The sequence below is a fragment of the Talpa europaea genome (assembly GCF_964194135.1).
Source record: "Talpa europaea genome assembly, chromosome: 5".
NCBI lineage: Eukaryota > Metazoa > Chordata > Mammalia > Eulipotyphla > Talpidae > Talpa > Talpa europaea.
This window is the reverse complement of record NC_140071.1, coordinates 46770359-46788255: the sequence shown is the minus strand read 5'-3', so window position 1 is coordinate 46788255 and position 17897 is coordinate 46770359. Positions and strand designations below refer to the sequence as shown.

Below are 17897 nucleotides of genomic sequence, written 5' to 3'. Positions count from 1 at the left end.
CATATGTTCCCAAATGTGACTTTTAAACATGAGTAAATGTTAACCAGTTCAAAAGAAAATTCTTATAATAAACTAAGTCTCACTAAAAATGTAAGACAATCAAAGATTAACTTTAAAAATATAGAATGGTCAAAAATAAGTGCTGATGTTATTGATTTATTTGTTCACTCACTCATTTAACAAATTTATTGATTGCCTACCATATGCTAACACTATGTTAGATGCTATGGATATCAATGGTTGGTAAGAGAAATGATCTGTGTGTCTCTCTTTTGAGTCTGCAATCCACTGGAAGATATAGAATAGCAAGATGACAATAACAATAAAAAGTACGGTAAGTAATAAATACTTAAGTACAGTGTATCATGAGAACATTTGGAGAGGTGTCTAAACAAACTTAACCAAGACTGGGAATGCTTCCCAGAGTAAGAGATACTTAAATGGAGATACAGGAATAAGTCAGGCAGCAGGGTAGGGAAGCATGTCTCCAAGGAGATGGAATAACATGTGAGACAACAAAAGGTCTTTTATTAGGAGAGATGCCTGTGGTCTTTCATATTTTCTCAAAACTGAAGGTCTAGTTCTATGTGCATTTGTGTGGGTGTATGCATGGCATGACTTTGTGTGCGTTCCAAGTATATATTTTGTGCCAGGTAGACTCAGTCATTTTATACCAATTATCAATTTAAATGTTTCAATATTTTCTTAACAGGTTTATAACAGTGTAATAGTCAGGAAAATTAAGTAACTTGCTCAAGGATGCATAGCCAGGAGGGAGAGAATAAGAATTTGTATTCAAGTCTGTCTTACTCCAACGACCATATTTTTGCCATTATTCTATACCATCTCTCTTCAAATGAAAATACTTTAGAGCATAAAACTGAAATTTAGTTATCAATTACTAAATGAAAGTTTTGAGTTTTCACTTTAAGCTCCTTAAACTTAAAAAAAAATTATCATACGGCTGTACTGACAAAGTTTTGAAAACATTATAAGAAACAGGCAGAAAAACATGGATGGTGAAGCAAGGGAAGAATCAATATTTCCTAGAATTGATTTTTGTGGAGGAAAAATGATTGTTGTTTATTAAAAATGGAGTCATGGTAACATCTCAAAGGACATATAATTATATTTGAAGACTAAAAAATATGTTGTTGTTATTTTTTCCTAGCAAAGAAAGGCAATTTATTATGCCCAATTCACTGGTTAAAAACACGTATTTAAAAATATAAGGAAGAGAACGTAACTCATATATCTTTTGTGTGTAATAAACAATTCTCACAAATTCAAACATGGGTAAAAAGAAAAGCCCATTTTGGAAGAAAAAAATAATGAAGCTAATACAATACATGATTACAAATTTCTAGGATATTGACTTTTGTTATCTGAAAAGATATTTAGTGTACTGAACAAAACTCTCCCTTGCTAGAAACAAGGTACTTTTTATAAAGTATAATATTATAGATATCTGATATTCTGCACTTGATCTTAGCCAAAGGTCGAGAAGCAATGATATCTGACATTCTGATAATGAACCAGGAATACAGACTTTCAAAGAAAAGGTTATTGCAATCCAAGTTAACAGCTTTGTTGCAACAAGTGACTGATTTTGAATATATTTAACTTCTCACTTTTTAAGATAAGATTTTAAAGGTAAAAGTGTTATTTTGTTATGCATCACTCAATTTTGATGGGTAATTATTGTTTACCTTACTGCTTAGAGTTTCAGATGTTAATCTAATGAAAAGAATTTACTGGTAACTAGCTTTTTAACTTTGCAATGATGAAAAGCCTGTATTAATTTAACCTACAGATTTCATTTGTTCTGAACAGGAAAAACAATATAAATCACTTTTAAAATCATTAAATCCTGACTTAAATTAATAAAGTCATAATTAGGGCATTATGCTGTGTTTGTTATGGAAGTGGCAGGGCGAGCTGCTTTAATTACTGTCTGTAATAAAAGGAGCAGAGAGCGTACTGCGCCCCAATCAGTGCTGTCAGCCACGACTGAGCTGGGCTGCAAGCTCATCAAGTGAGTGGGCAGCAGGCTTCCAGGGAAAGGGCCATCATGTCTGCAGAGGCCACTCGCTGACAGCAGCGGGGAAAACAGACTCATGCAATCCAAGGTATTAGCCCCAATTACTCAAAATTTTAATGACACTTTAATACATGATAATGTTGTTGATAATGGAAGATCTTAAAAAGCGCTAACGTTAAATATCTTATGACCGTCTTCCTTCACAGCCCTTGACTCTAATATTTGGATCATAATCTTTTTAATATAACATTATTTAGAAAAATCAATTGTCTTCGTTACATAATGGCAAAGTGTTAAAGGATTTAATTTTAGCTCTCAGCAAAATTGCTACAAAAGGTAATTAAGTGTTTCATACCTACTGCTTGATCACTTAACTCGGCCTTCCAAGGTTACACCAATTTTCAAAGGGTAACCCCAAGATTTCTTCAAGTTCAAAATGAAAATGAACCAGACTAAGTATCGGAATAATGTGAACTAGCATTTTAAATTAATTTTATAAGACTCATTATTTGTTTGGGAAAAAATACACACACTTATTTTCCCATTCACTCTGTGAATTAAAGGGACATAATGGCCTGGGGGAAAATAACACACAATATTTTTTGAAGGAAATTTTGACAAAATAATTTACCTTTTCCCTTTGGTTTTAGAATTCTTCTTGGCTGTTCTCTTGTTTTCCACATCTGACTCGCCTGAGGTCTCACTCTCAGACTCACTGGAAGAGTCCTCACTGCTGTCACTACTGTTTCCTTCCTCGTCTTGTTCTCCACTTTCACTTCCAGAGTCACTCTCTGAAAAAAATAAAACCAGATGCTCTTTGATTTATAGCCATTTAATAATACATAAGGACACAGAAATGTCAATATTCATGACAAGTGAAACCAGATGCTGAATTTTAGTTTCCTTTGGTTCAACATTTTCTAGCCACACTCCATCATTCAGACCTCTAGTATCCTAAAGCCAGGCAAGCATAGAAGGACTCTACAAGACAGAGAAGATGCTCTGAGAATGAGCAAAAATCAATCAATCAAAAAAATAAAGAGAGAAAAGATGAACCACGTAAAAGAAATTTGAGAATCTTACTTTTCAGTTCCATAAGTAGTTATGGCAAAAAGTTATATTTTGTTTTTCATTTTTAAGAATGATACAAGGGTGAGGAATAATCTGAATTCTACTGACAGTAGGAAATTTTATTTAGAAAAGATGACAACGGTTAAAATTTCTTAGGAACAAATTTTGAGAGGGAAAAGAATCATTCTAATGATCTCCAAAATTTCTAAATTCAAAGGCAATAAGCAAAATTACTAACTAAAAAACCTTTACTTATTTTAGCTAGTAGGAGTTTTCCATAGATGAAGGAGATGATAAAGTTACACTTAAGAGCAACACATTTTAATATTTTAGGTATGAATTAATGGTACACCAAAACTCTTAGCAGAAGTGATGCATATAGTATTTTCATGTGTATTTTAAACAAGAATAAGTTTTTACTAGCTGAAATGATTATAGGTGTGTCCTAGATAAGAGGACAAACTGTTGCTCCTGCCTATGATCTGATGAAGTGCTTCAGCAGGAACACAGCCTATAGATAAAATATTATTCTAATGGGTAAATAATATCTTCTCTGTGAGGACTGATTTATGTACCACAGGGAAAAGCTAGAAGTGTATATATTCTTTTTGGAATATCTTTTTTGTTTTTTTTTAAACATTTTTTTTTTAGAGGCATGTTTTATTTATTTGTTTGTTTTTTTGTTTGTTTTTGTTTATACATGCACTGGGTACAGTCAAAAGCGCAGGAGGGTGAGAGAATTCACCAGAGCCAGAGCGGGGAGCAGAGCAGGCAGACCGACCAAAGACACTGCTGAGGGGAGCAGCGGGCGGCAGGAGAGGTCTGCGCGCCATGTGGGACCCTCCTCCAGTGGCCGGGGAGCAGCCGGGGATAGAACCGGTGCTGCAGAGACTGCGGGCAGCTTCGCAACCCAGCGCTCAACCGCTGCGCCACCGGGGAGGCCCTGATTTTTTTTTTTTTTTTTTTTAAAGATTTATTTATTTATTTATACAAGCACTGGGTACAGTCAGAAGTATGGGAGGGTGAGGGAATTCACCAGAGCCAGAGCGGGGAGCAGAACAGGCAGACCGACAAAGTACACTGCTGAGGGGAGCAGTGGACGGCAGGAGAGGTCTGCGCACCATGTGGGACCATCACCCGGTGGCCAGGGATTGAACCGGCACTGAAGAGGCTGCGGGCAGACTCGCAACCCAGCGCTCAACCGCTGCACCACCAGGGAGGCCCATTTTTGGAATATCTTGAAGTGCATATATGCATGTGTTCTCAAGTTAAAATGTCTAGGTTTAAATTCTACCTCTGCCACTATTACACATATGATTAAACAAGCTATTCTACCTCTCCAGGTCTCAGTTTCCTTTTCAGCAAATGAAAATAATGATGTTAGCCTCTTTAGAGAGTTACAAAGATTAAATTACTTGAAACATATAAAGGTTATTAGGAATTAAGAGTGCTTTCCATATAGTAAGGCACTCATTACCATCAACTTTTACAAAGATCAGTATTTATTTTACCCATATTTTAGAAAGACAAAACATAACTGCTGAATAAGGATATTCTGAAATTGTATCCAAGTTGCATACAAGTATACATTAATTCAGAAAGCTGGCCCATAAACAATGAAATGATAACATCTAACTTATTATCTCACATTAATAACACTGAATTCAACATGAATCAGGAACCAATATTTAATTTTTCAAGTTAGTAAATCCTTGAGGAAATCTGTTTTTTATGAAAAAGACTTACTGGGAAAACACTCTCAAAACTTCTAAGATTAAGTTACTTTTTCCTCCGGTAGCCAAAGGAAAACTCAAACCACATGATTCACTACTATATGTATTCATATAAATCCATGAAAAATCTTAAGTAAATATAATATTTCAAATACATATTGAAAAGGTTAGCCTATGACCAGGCATGAGCTTGTGAATAAATGGGATGAAGACAAGTACCTATATGATACAACTCTGCAAAAAAGATCTTTTTCAATGGACTAAATTATTCCTGAAAATTACATATTTTTTTTAAAGATTTTATTTATTTATACAAGAACTGGGGTACAGGTCAGAGGCATGGTAGGGTGAGAGAATTCACCAGAGACAGAGCAGAGAGCAGAACAGGCAGACCGACCAAAGACACTGCTGAAGGGAGCAGCGGGCGAGGCAGGAGAGGTCTGCCTTACCATGTGGGTTTCTCCCTGGCCGGCCAGGAATCAAACCCACGCTGCAGAGGCTGCAGACAGCTTCACAGCGCAGTGCTCAACCCGAGGCGCCACCGGGGAGGCCCGAAAATTACCTATTTTTTAGCATTAACACTCTAGTTTGAGGTATTTTCTCCATTTTTCAGCTTGTTACCTGAGAAGGTAATGCATCACAGATTAACTTATCAGATATTGGAAACAAAGATTTTAAATGGGAGGTAGAGGTGAAAAAAGAATGAATTACCTCAGAGTAAGGTAATAGCCATGGGCCCTGGTTTTCCGAGGAATAAAGATTTTAGAAAACAAAGGGTGTCATTTGCTCTTGTGTCAGATACATCTATTAGGTTAATAGTTAATAAGAGTGTTAGAAAGTAACGCCAATATTTCATTATGCAAATCACTCACAGAATTTTAGTACTGAAAAGACTTAAGAAGCATCTAACTCTACCTCTTCATTTGTCAAATGCAAAGGCGAGAGCCTTATTCAGTTTGCATAGTTAAAACCCAGGACTTATAAATCCTCCTTAGTTAGTATTCTTTTCATTACATATGGTTGCCCTCCATCTTTTTAGCTCTCTGTTTCTATAAAACACACACGACATTTAATAATTTTACTTTTATATTTATACAGGTTCACTTAGAAATATAGTATAGGGCCTCCCTGGTGGCGCAAGGTGTTAAACACCACACTATGAAGCAATCCGCAGCCTCTGTAGCATGAGTTCGATCCCCAGCTGGTCAGGGAGCAACCCACATGGCACAGCAGAACTCTCTTACCTCACCTGCTGCTCCCCTCAGCAGTGTATTTCAGTCAGCCAGCCTGTTCTGTTCCCCACTCTGTCTCTGGTGAATCCTCTCACTCCCTGCCTCTCTGGCCTATACCCCAGTTCTTGTATGCATAAATAAATAAATCTTTAAAAAAAATAAAAATAGAAGAATATAAAAAATGGATGACAAACAGATTCTCCAAGGTTTTGGGATAAACAACATTTTTACCAAAAAATGTTACTTTACAAATCCCACTAAAGTCTTATCAAATGTAATATAATTTTCAATTCTAATAAATATAATAGGAGTGCAGGTAAGAATTCAGAAAAGCATGAGTTTCTGTTTCAACTTGATCATTTATTAGCTATGTCAGTTGAGATTACTTTGAAAACTAAACAGTGATATGTAAATGAAAGGAACCATTATAATAACATAAACTTCATTTAAACCCACTTGTTAAATATTATGTTCTATGCCTACTGCTTTGTTGGAGACATAGCACATATGCTAAAATCAGCAGTGTTTTTCAATTATAAAACTCACCATTGTCACTGCTGCTATCAGAAGAGTCCTCTTCCTCCTCAGATTCAGAATAAAATTTCTTAGCAGGACTCTCTTTCTTTGCTTTTCCTGTTGGAGACCATTCTTTTGCCTGTTTTTTTTTTTTTTTAAATATAAAAACATAACTATCAATGAAGTCTCACTAATGGATTTAGTCTTCCAGCAAACTTACTCAGAACACACCATTAACCCAGAATTTTAAGGCATAATACAGAAGGCAACTATTAAAAGTTTTGGCATTAATGCTTATTCCCTTCTCTTATTCAGAGTTCATTGTGTTAAATCAAAAATCTTACTTTAATTACAACGTTAAGCACTTTTGGATATGTTGGTCTACAGAAGCTCTAAAGTCTGAAAGAGTGAAGGCAATTAGAGGTAGAAGCAATAACAGCAGTAAGAAATAACAAGTCTACAGCATAATACTGGGGTAAAGGAAAAAAAAATTAATGTGTGCAATAAACAACCATTACCATCTTAGCCTAAGTCTGAAATAACCTTTGACTTTTCTTTTTCTCTCAGAGTCTAAAACCTAATCCATCAAGAAAGCTGTCAGTCCTTTTAACACATTGGTCAGAGTCATCTCTTTCTCATATATTACTGAAACAGTTTCCTAATTATCTTCTTTCCATTCCCACTCCCAATCCACCTACTCCATGTTTTCTCAATATAAGTAGTTAGGATGATTCTGTTAAACCTAAGTCCAAACCCTTCTTTGGGTATAACTCAGAGAAAAAGCTTGAGTTCTTACAACAGCCTGCTTAGCTCTACATGACTGGCCCTACATGACCATGCCTACCCCTGGGTCTTTCAGAACTCCTGTTGCTACTCTTCATCCTGTGTACTCTGCTCCAGCTACTCCTTACTATTACTTCAAACACCCCAGGCATGCACGCCACCTTTTGCCCAGTTGTTGCCACTTCCAGATGACTGTATGGTTCATTCCTTCACTCACTTCAAGTCTGCACAAATATCATCTCAGGGAGAACCATTCTATGTAAAATACCAAGCTTTCATGCCTGGCATTCCTGATCTTACTTTTCTGACATACTATATAATTTATATATTTATTGTTATTGTCAGTTTATTGCTACTAGAATGTCACTTTCTAGAAAGCAGAGATTTTGAAATATTTTGTACATTATATCTCAACTGTGTATGGCACGGTAATAATTAGTTGTGTGAACACCCCCTTAAAGACTTTAATATAGTATGTTAAAGTAAAATAAATTATTTTCATAATTATGATTCATCAAGAAATACTAAATCATGTCCTATATAATTTTCTTCAAAGGGCAGGGAGATGTATTTTTTTAAAAGTTCAAAAATGTTTAAGATTCATTTGCTTATTGTACTTTTAAATGAGTAACTACTATGTGTCAAGCTGTTAGAGCACAAATATAAAGGAATTTGCAGCATAATATAGGCTCTTATTCAAGAATGGTTTTCAAGACAGGATGCACATTAGAATCACCTGGGAAGATTTTTAAAGCTATTATACAAATAATAAAAATACTAACAAAACTAATAATGCCTGGGCACTTCTTATCTTATTCTCTCTCCCTCTGTGTGGGTGTGTGTGTGTATATAGTTATATGTATATATAAAATGCTCTGTTCGCCAAATAAAAGTATCAGTAATTTTCTATAAGGAAAGCTCTTCTATATTTGATAATTACTAAAGTTTATATATTTTCCAAATTAAAAAAAAAAAAGGTACTTTTCTGAAGTCAGGTGGAAAGTATATCTGATCAATTTGTGGGGAAATACTCACCTATTATGGATTTCATTTCGAATAAAGACAATTGGGCTTTTATGCTCAAAGGGGCATATTATCTTGACAAGAATATGAACTTTATATTCATGGAATTTTAGGTTTTTAAAGGCCAAATACAGTAAAAGTATTTTAATTCTTGTTATGATCTTTTATGACTATGATAATTGTATCACTCTAAGTAAAAGGAATAAAAGCGTAAAGAAAAGAGAAAAAGAATTATGAGCACTGATTTGAAAGTTTCTCTAAGGGATAAATATTGGTAGATGTGTTTATAAAGCAAAAAGAAAAAATACCTTAATATGCAAAGCACAGACTTTCAGTAACTAAGAGGAAAAGATTTTCCAGAACTAAGCAAACAAGTTTGAAAGATCATCAAAACTCACTGGTATCATAAATATACAATATATTTGATCTCCTGGAAATGGTAGTGGGTAATACAAAGTAACTTCTAGTCTCAATCTTAATTTTCCTGGTGTTTGATTAAAATATTTGATTTTCTAGCCCTAGACCACTTTTCTTACTAAGTTATGTTTCATAATAATAAGATGTGACCCATAAGATCACTTCATACCAACCTAGGACACCTCAGTGCACTATGTGTATGAAATACATTGATGTGGCTTTGGACAGTGAAAAGGAAGCAAACTACATGAAAACTACCAGCTGCATTTGATAGTAAAACACTATATACCTTATTTTTATATTTAATTGTATCATAATTTTAAGCCAGGATATTGAGAGATCAATAAATTAAAAGTTGTTTTCTACATGGTATCAATGGATAATGACAGTTTTTCTTCAATCAGGTTCCATCAGTTGTAATTATTCTGCCTATACTACCAATCATTAATTTCCAGAATGTAGTCAGCAAAATAAAAAAGAAATCAATTTGTCTCTGTTGAACTTGATATGTAAAATGAACATAGAAAAAATAGGTTATTTAATACTATCCCTATAAGGTATTTAATGCTTAGAAGAGTATGTAAAAATGAAAGCAACCAGCCAACTAACTTAATCTATTAGCTGAGTATACTGCTGAGACTAAATTAAATTGCGTAACTTTGCTATTAAACTTTTTATATTTTATTTTCTTGGTGGAGAGGGGTGGCAAGGGGGAGGAAAAGGGCTATAGTAGGGGGGAGGATAAAAGCATAGCTGTGTTTAGGCCAAAACATTCTGTACCAATAACGAAGAAGAAAAGAACCATAAAAACAACAATCAGGCATAATAAGAAATTAGGAAAGAGAGTATATCTGTGGACAGAACCATAACAAAGAACATTCTCTTCATGGTCTAGCATTCAACCAAAAGTTGCACAAATAAGTCAATCTTTTTGTAGAGTACTTAAGGGTAATGAAAATCATTTGAAAAGAAAATCAAACTTAGTTGCAAAGAGGAATAGACATATAATTAGTTCTAATAACTTTTACATTAAAAAAATCTCTAGAGATAATTTGTCACAACATGAAAATGATGGTGCTAAGTACTAACGATAGCACAGATCAGCAAATAAGCATAAGCTTTCTTTTCTCATGTTACATAATAAAATGCACTTGAGAGTACAACTGTCTCTCCAGCTATCCAAAAGTAGAAAGTTACTAATTGGTATAATTTCACTGATTTTGGGGGTCTGGGAATGAGCTCACATTAATTTATATGGAAAAATTTTTGAGTGTTTACAAATCCAAAAAATAACCTACCAAATCACTTTTGGTAGTGGGGGAAACCTGTATAAACAATGGACTCAGATAGATTTGAAATTTAGCTTGAATTCCAGTCCCATCACTTACTAGCTATGTGACCTTGGGCAACTGACTTAGATTCTCTAAATCTCGTTTTTCTGATTTACAAAATGGGATAACAATAACCACCAGTTATAATTATTAGCAGATTTAAATAAGATAATGTTTATAAAACGTTACCATAGTATACTGCCAGGGTTTGCTAAATGGAGCCATTATTAGGTATTATTGCCTCTGGCTATGCTCCAAAACCAGAATAAGTCTGAGAAATTATAAGAAACATTTTTCTCAGAAGAATCACATTACATAATTATGTCTGTTATAGTCTTCTATTTAAAGTAATAAAGATTTTCTTCCATTACATATGAAAAATTTAATAGGCAGGAAGGTTAACTAACTTTCCCATAGGAATCAATGGTAAAGAACTCTGGTTATCTGAATGTATCTTTTCAATGTATCTTTTCTACTAGAAAAGTATCCAGAATGTAATACCTAATTTTTATTTTTTATTAATTCTCCTTTAAAATCATTGGATATATGACAATCTCTCAAGGCAATCAGAAACTCTTCTCTTTAATTTTCTTGTTTGGATTAAGGAGCTATTAGAAATGAGTATTAATTCCTTTATTCTAATGATAGCATATTTTAAAAGATCTAGAAATAGAGTATTGATATATAGAAAGAACTTCCTTTTAATGTGAATACAACATATTCTCATGCTAATTATGACCTTTTCTAAGGACATTTTTTGGTACACAATGCTCCCTATTTATGTTTAGACATCACTTAAATGAGGATCATCAGCAAATCCAGAAGGACAGTTTGTATTATTTTTCTGGAAGAGAACAGCAAAAATTACTTAGAAAAACATTGACAGGAAGCTTACAGATCTCTACTGAAAGTTAAAAAAAGCTCCATTCAGTGAAACTAAATACCTTACAAATTGAATCTACACAGCTACCAATGCAATACCACAAATGTGGGTAGCACTGATGCTGAGAATTCAATTCTGCATTTCCTTGAAGAAAGGGAACAGTCCATGTACAATGACATAGGAATACTACAATATTTAGTTCCCATAACAGTGAGCTATATCTAATACATTACATTTAGAAATACCAGAACAATTTTCAACTGCCTTCAAAAGCTTTTATATACAACAATAGTTACTTTAGAATCTCCCACTGCTTGACAAATTAATTTCAGAAAGGTCAACTTACCAGCTCTATTACTTCTACATTTCGAACTGATGGGTCAGGCGCCACCTCTGGCCAATTAGATAATTCCAGGTACCCAGTAGCTTTAGTGTTGAGAGTATGGGATAAAGTGCCAAGCTGGAAATGATCCCTATCTATTAAAATGGAGGAAAATATAAAATAAACAATATGAGCCGTATATAACAGAGAACAATGCTAATCAGAGCTCAAGGTAATTGGCATATTACCTCAAATGTCAAGAAATAAATATAAACTAGGAAGCTCTTCATAGGTCAAAAAACTGATTTCAGTCCATAGATTACAATAATCTCCCCCATAATGGTCAATAAAAAAGCTAATCAGTCAGTGTGTTTAGAGGTGTTGCTCTGAAATGTAGCTTCTCTAAAAATTACTTTACTGTGAATATTAAGAATGACAGCACAGTTAAACAATCCATATACATGTCTTGGCACAAACACATCCAGAATTTTAATAGTTTTTCTATAAAACTGAACTGCTTTGTATCGCTGTCCAACAACTAATAAGAAACAATGTGAAAAATCAAGGTATATAATCACCTGACTCCAACTTGTTAAACTGGTAAAATAATTATTCCTTTTAAAAAGCTCAGAAAATCCAAGTGAACCTCCATCTTTATGTAAACAAATTTGATTATAAAGGACTATCTTCACAAAATAATTCTTCAGAGAAAAGTTTGTTAGTGTACATAGAACATTTAATCAATAACAACTCACTACAAAGGTGAATGTTGATCCTCATTAAAAAAAGCTATCTATTTAAAAAATAATGAAGTCAACATTTACAAGAACAGAGCTTTTTATCTATTGTTCAACAGTTAAACTGTTTAGCAAAAAATAAAATCAAAAGATTGAAATTATTTTTGTAAATTAGGTCTACAAAAATATAAGCTAACTAATATAAAGCTTGCTCTGGAGAACAGATGAATAAGTAAAAAGTACACTGTTCTTATATATTTATATACGCCAATCATTTATATTTTATAAGAGGTAAATTTTAAACATGTTAGAAATGGGATGTATTGTCATAATTTTTTTAGACAACATATATTTTGCTATATATCATAATACCTTTAAAAGGAGACTCAAGCAGTGGTGCAGGTTTTTGCGCTAGGAATATTTTTTTGGCATATTTACTTAAAGCTCCACTCTTCTCATTCGGAACAATAAGCTGCCTAATAAATCTTGTACGGTCTCTGATGTCGTAGTTTTGATCATACTTGCCGAGATTTAATATGTACTGGGTAAGCAATTTTGTCTGTTAGAAAAAAACAGAACAAGATGAGAATACAGTTATTTATGATTATTGATAACTCTGGATAAACATATTTAAAGAGGTAATAAAAATGAATGGTTATGTCAAACAAATGTTGTTCCATAGGGAATATGCATTTCTATTGCTGCAAATGGAATTTTGAAGCCAAAGCACATGTCCTCTTCAGTATTGGGGAGGTGAATGCTGAGTACTGCGAAGCAGCCATGTGCTAGATTATTAAACTGCTGAAGTGGAAAGAAAGGCATCATTAAAAAAATAATCATATATGGCAAACCCGCTGAAGGGTCTACGTGAGAATAATGAATGTGGAAATACAACTAAAAACATGGCACTCAAAACTTAATCGGAAAAATATGCAGGACATCAAAACATCAGAGAGTATTAGGGGGCTGGCAAACTGCTTCTCCTGAGGTGTGTTTTATGAAGAGATACTGTCCCTGGCATAAGCAGTGTCTGCACTCTGACTGCACTCAGTTACTTTACCCTGAATTATGACCCATTAAAGCAGACACATGAATCACTGAACTGGATTACTGCAAATTATTTGCAGTGCATTTAGCTGTTACTTTTTCATAAAAGCAAGCTGCTGATGCCCTCTAAAAACTAGGATAAAAGACTCCTTCCATTTTTTTCCCATGCTGCTTATAGCCTCTAGTAATATTGGTCATTTATTTATTTATGTAAGGGAACAACTTATTATAGTAGCTTTTACACTGTAATAAGATTTTCTAAGTCAATTTTTGAAAGTACTACATTAAATACATTGAGATAATTTTAATAATAATTAAACCAAAATTGAAATGTTAACAAAATAGGTTTGTATTTTAAACTCATTATTTTATTGAAAAAAAAAAGCCTAGTTTTAATTTAGAAGGTTATGCACATAGAACTATACCTGTAAGTTAAATTGGATATATAATATATGGAAAAAATAAACATCTACATTAGAACATTTTAGACATTAGAAATAGATAAAAATAAAATCAATCAAGTCAAAGCTGAAGACATGTCCAGAACAGTAAGTCAAAGTACAGGAATAGAGTGCTAAACTCTTTTACAATAATTGGTTAAGATAATTAACTTGGATAGAAACCAACCTTCATTTAGTGACAATGTATTTTAAAAATATTAACCTAGTTTTAATAAAATACAAGTGAAAATGTTAACAGAACTATTATCAATTTGCTTATCAACAATTGCTATTCACTAATTACTAAGAACATGTATGTTCAAGTACAGATAGAAAAAATTCTATGATTCTATTTTTAAAGACAATTAACTTAGCAAGATGTTGGCCAAATGAGGAATATACAATAAGACCACCTTTTATAGGAAATGTGGTATTCTGAACTGTATAATTACCTTTTTGGGATAACCTGTGAAAGACATCTAGCTATCAGTTTTCTCAAATGCAGAGTGAGAATTTACAACTAGGTTAAAGTCTATATGAGTGTTGCAATTTAGCATATGCAAATAAAATAAATCAGAGAAAGAAATTAAGCTTGTTCATTGCAATCATTTTTGTGAACTAGAAGATATTTGCTTGTATTTCAGATTTCCAAAGTTAATTTTTAAGCAATTAGATAATCTTAATATATTAACAGACACAACTGAGAGTGATAGGGAATTTTAAATAATTAAATTATGCAAATATTTACCCTATGTGTTTATTGACTGTAAACTTACTATATTGGTGGGTTTATAAAACAGTTCTATTAAAACACATTTTCAAAAACATTCTTTTGAAAGACAAAAACGTATCTGTGTACAATGATGCATTAAAACATAAGCAGAATAATTATGCAATGTATATTCATACATTCTAATCAGTTTCTTAGCTGTATCCACCACAATATGAAGAATATATTTCCATATTGTCTTATTATTTTGAATTAAAAAAAAAGACTGCCTACAATCTTCTTCAAAATTGACTTTCATGATCAATACTTCTGACATTTCTAACTTATTTTCTATAGACCATGATATTTTTAATGAAGAAAATGCCTTCTACAATATAGAACAAGCTGGCAAACTAAGAAAAAATTCTGCTGAATGAAGTATATTCTCAATACTTTCTTTTATGTTGAAAGTAGTACATATATCAAGACCAGGTATTTAACAATTCCCCCTCTGTTCAATGAAATTTTTTGATAATTATTTTTATGAAACAAAAATTTTAAATAGTCCTCTATGTATACACTTGAGTATTTCTACAAATTTAAACAATGCAAAATCAATCATCTTAATTCCATTTATTCTAACACAAAATATAAACTTATCCAATTAAAAATGAGAGCTCTATCAAAAGTCTTCACAACAGTTGGGACACTGCAAATGACAGAACTTCCAAAATAAATCTTGAACTCTTACCACTAAATTTGTTCAGTTCTTGTCTTGTTTCTATAGGAATGAAGTTCAGTGTCTTCCTGTGCATAAAACTTGTTTCCAAAGATTGCTATTTGTTAAAATTTTCAAAAGCTGAGGTTTCTGGCACGCTACTTGGTGAACACTTAAAAGATTTCCATATGATTCTGAATCAAAATCTAACAAATATGTAGAAGTTTTCTTTACTCTCTATCACCCCTCACAGCATCTCCGCACAGCAAAAAAGCCAATATGGGACATTTTAGTTAATTTACAAAGCAGCTTTTCACAAAATCACACTCTTAAAATCCTTCTGATATGTGTGTACTATCATGCTTAAGTATGTTTCCTCAACATTAACTTCATCAAAGGATTTTGTAGTTCAGTTAAACTACATGTATCAAATTTCAGTAATGTACGCATTACAGTTTTATTTCAATTGGTGAAACAAGCACTTTGCTTGCATGCACCACACCAATTCCCAAAATATTTCTGTTCCATAGTTGACTTAAACAGAACATTGATTTTACCATGACAACGACCTTTTGGCAAAAATGAGTAATTGTCTTCCTATCTTCCATGTTAGGCTTTCAAATTTACAATAGCATTTATAGCATTTTTGATGGAATAAACTTACAAAAGCTTTACTTTGATTCCATTTACAGCACTGAAAGAATAAATGTACAAAAGCTTTGAGTGAAAAATGTCAAGCTATTATCAGAATTAATTTATTTCTATTTGAAAACCAGCATTGTTTTAGGTCCTTTTCTGTTAATGGAGGTAACATATTAACAGCTAGTGCTTCATTTTTCTTATGTGCAAAAGAAAACTTGGAGTAAAAAAATGAACAAAATTATTTTTAGAAAAGATTTTTGATCTAAATAAGATCATGTTTCAGAAATACTTGTATATATTTACACTTGTATATATTTGTCTTTTTGAGGCATGTTTCCAAAAATAACTCCTAACTTTTGAAATAGATGGTGAATCTTTTTTTTCCCTCCAGATTTGGTGTCTTCTAGTTGCTATGTTCTGAATGATATCACTACAGCTTTCAGGGTGGATGCCAAGTGTTGTTAAATATTTTTTGCATATTAATTACTGAAAAATTCAGTACTTAATTCCTTAAATATACACTTTCAATTTAAAAATGTATTGCACATGAGTTTATAACAAAAATAAAGAACCGCCAAGTAATAAATAGGTTTTAGATTTACACTATACAATAAATGACAAAACTACTGTAATGAGAGTAATCTAATCACTCTCTTTAATAATCTATATCAGATCTGCTCTGTCTCCATCTCCTGAACATATTTCACCAATAACCAACCTCTAACTTCCCATGTTTCCTTTGACTCTATCCACTGATAGCCAGGAGCTTAACGCTTCACACAGGCCATTGGCACAACTTGCTGGTACATCAGTGAAAAGAAAAAGACTAATAAGTCCCTTTTGTTAAGAATGTCTATAAAGGTTGGGGGTAGATTTCTCCAAAGATTCAAATCACAGGGCAAGTGAGAATTTGCTTTAACTTTAGGAAGGATGCCCCCTAATATGTGGGATATATAAAATTTGTCACAAAAAATCAGAATGTAGAAGTTATACAAATACAAGTCTAAGGATCTTCAACAAAGCACTTTCTTTTCTAATATAAAAAATGTAGAAACCCAACTGAGTCACAGAAAATGAGAAAGCTAATTAAAATATATGAACTATATTTACACATTAATATTTTAAAAACAAGGTATTAGGTTTAAAAAGTTAGTTGCAAAACCTACAAAACAGGAAATAATTATTCATATAAAGTAAGGACACATTCATATAATAAATATATAAAATATTTATTATTAAAGACACTGACAATATATCAGTGGCGAACAATGGGAGGAAATAAAGGTGCAAACTGGAACTTGAGGTTTTAGCTCTATTATATTCCTTTAAAAAATAAGAAAAACATTGCAAAAAAACTGACTTAATCTTAGTGGTACGTATATACTCATATGTATTTATGCTGTTTTGTATATTTTTATAGGTTTGTAATATTTCACAAGTCAATATAAAAACATGAGGAAAATAAAACATTAGCTTATGTTACTTATCATTGCAATAAAAGATGACATTTTTAGAGAACATTTAGAAACAAATGCACTCTATTAATTCTTAATCACTATTAATCAATTTAATCAAAGCCTACCTTTCTATCTCAGTTTAAACAGTAGACTATTTCAAGGAAGTCATTCTAAATCCTTATACTGTGTTTTAAGAGCTGCAGAGTTTGGGCAACTTTAGTTTCCGAATCCTTTGAGGGATTCAGCATCCTTTTCTTAGTTGGATAAACCCAAATGGAATGTTTTTGCTAATGAAAATAGAGATTCTTGGTAAATATATTCTCTAAGAAAATGTAGCAGTTGGGTAACAGTATAAACTAGGGTTACAAAGAAAGCAGGCTAACTAACATGAACAAAGCACTATTATGTGCCAGGAAATCCTAGCGCTTCACATGGACTGTCTCATTTAATCCTCAGAACGACTTTGCAAGGTAAGTACAGTCAGTCTTGCTCTAATGATTGTTTTGAAAAAGTGCATTTGTTCCAAACCAGTTGATATATTATGGAACAATAAGGACATAATAGGAATTTTGTGTTTGCTTGGGCATGATTTCATGTGCAAGAAATAGTAGGTGAAGGCACAAAACTGCACTCAGCTAAACTGGGGGCTGTACAGGAATAAGCAAACATGCCCAGTTCAAACTTCTGCCTCAGATCACCATGTGTTTGTTATGGGCCACAGTCAGCCACAACCGAAAGTACAATTTTCTATCCAGTTTCAGATTAACCCTCCTTCCATTGCGTAATTCAGAAATA

General features: G+C 32.8%; 1 protein-coding gene across 1 annotated transcript in view; it reads right to left on the bottom strand.

Annotated features, from left to right (window-relative positions):
• The window catches only part of AP3B1 (adaptor related protein complex 3 subunit beta 1), a gene marked incomplete at its 5' end in the record, with an annotated part of 182438 nt that overhangs the window by 90010 nt on the left and 74531 nt on the right, over positions 1-17897 (bottom strand). Inside the window, 4 exons of the mRNA XM_084232934.1 lie at positions 2673-2832; positions 6624-6732; positions 11377-11507; positions 12462-12648. Coding sequence (XP_084089060.1) covers positions 2673-2832; positions 6624-6732; positions 11377-11507; positions 12462-12648 — 587 coding nt within the window. The remainder of the gene's footprint in view (positions 1-2672; positions 2833-6623; positions 6733-11376; positions 11508-12461; positions 12649-17897) is intronic.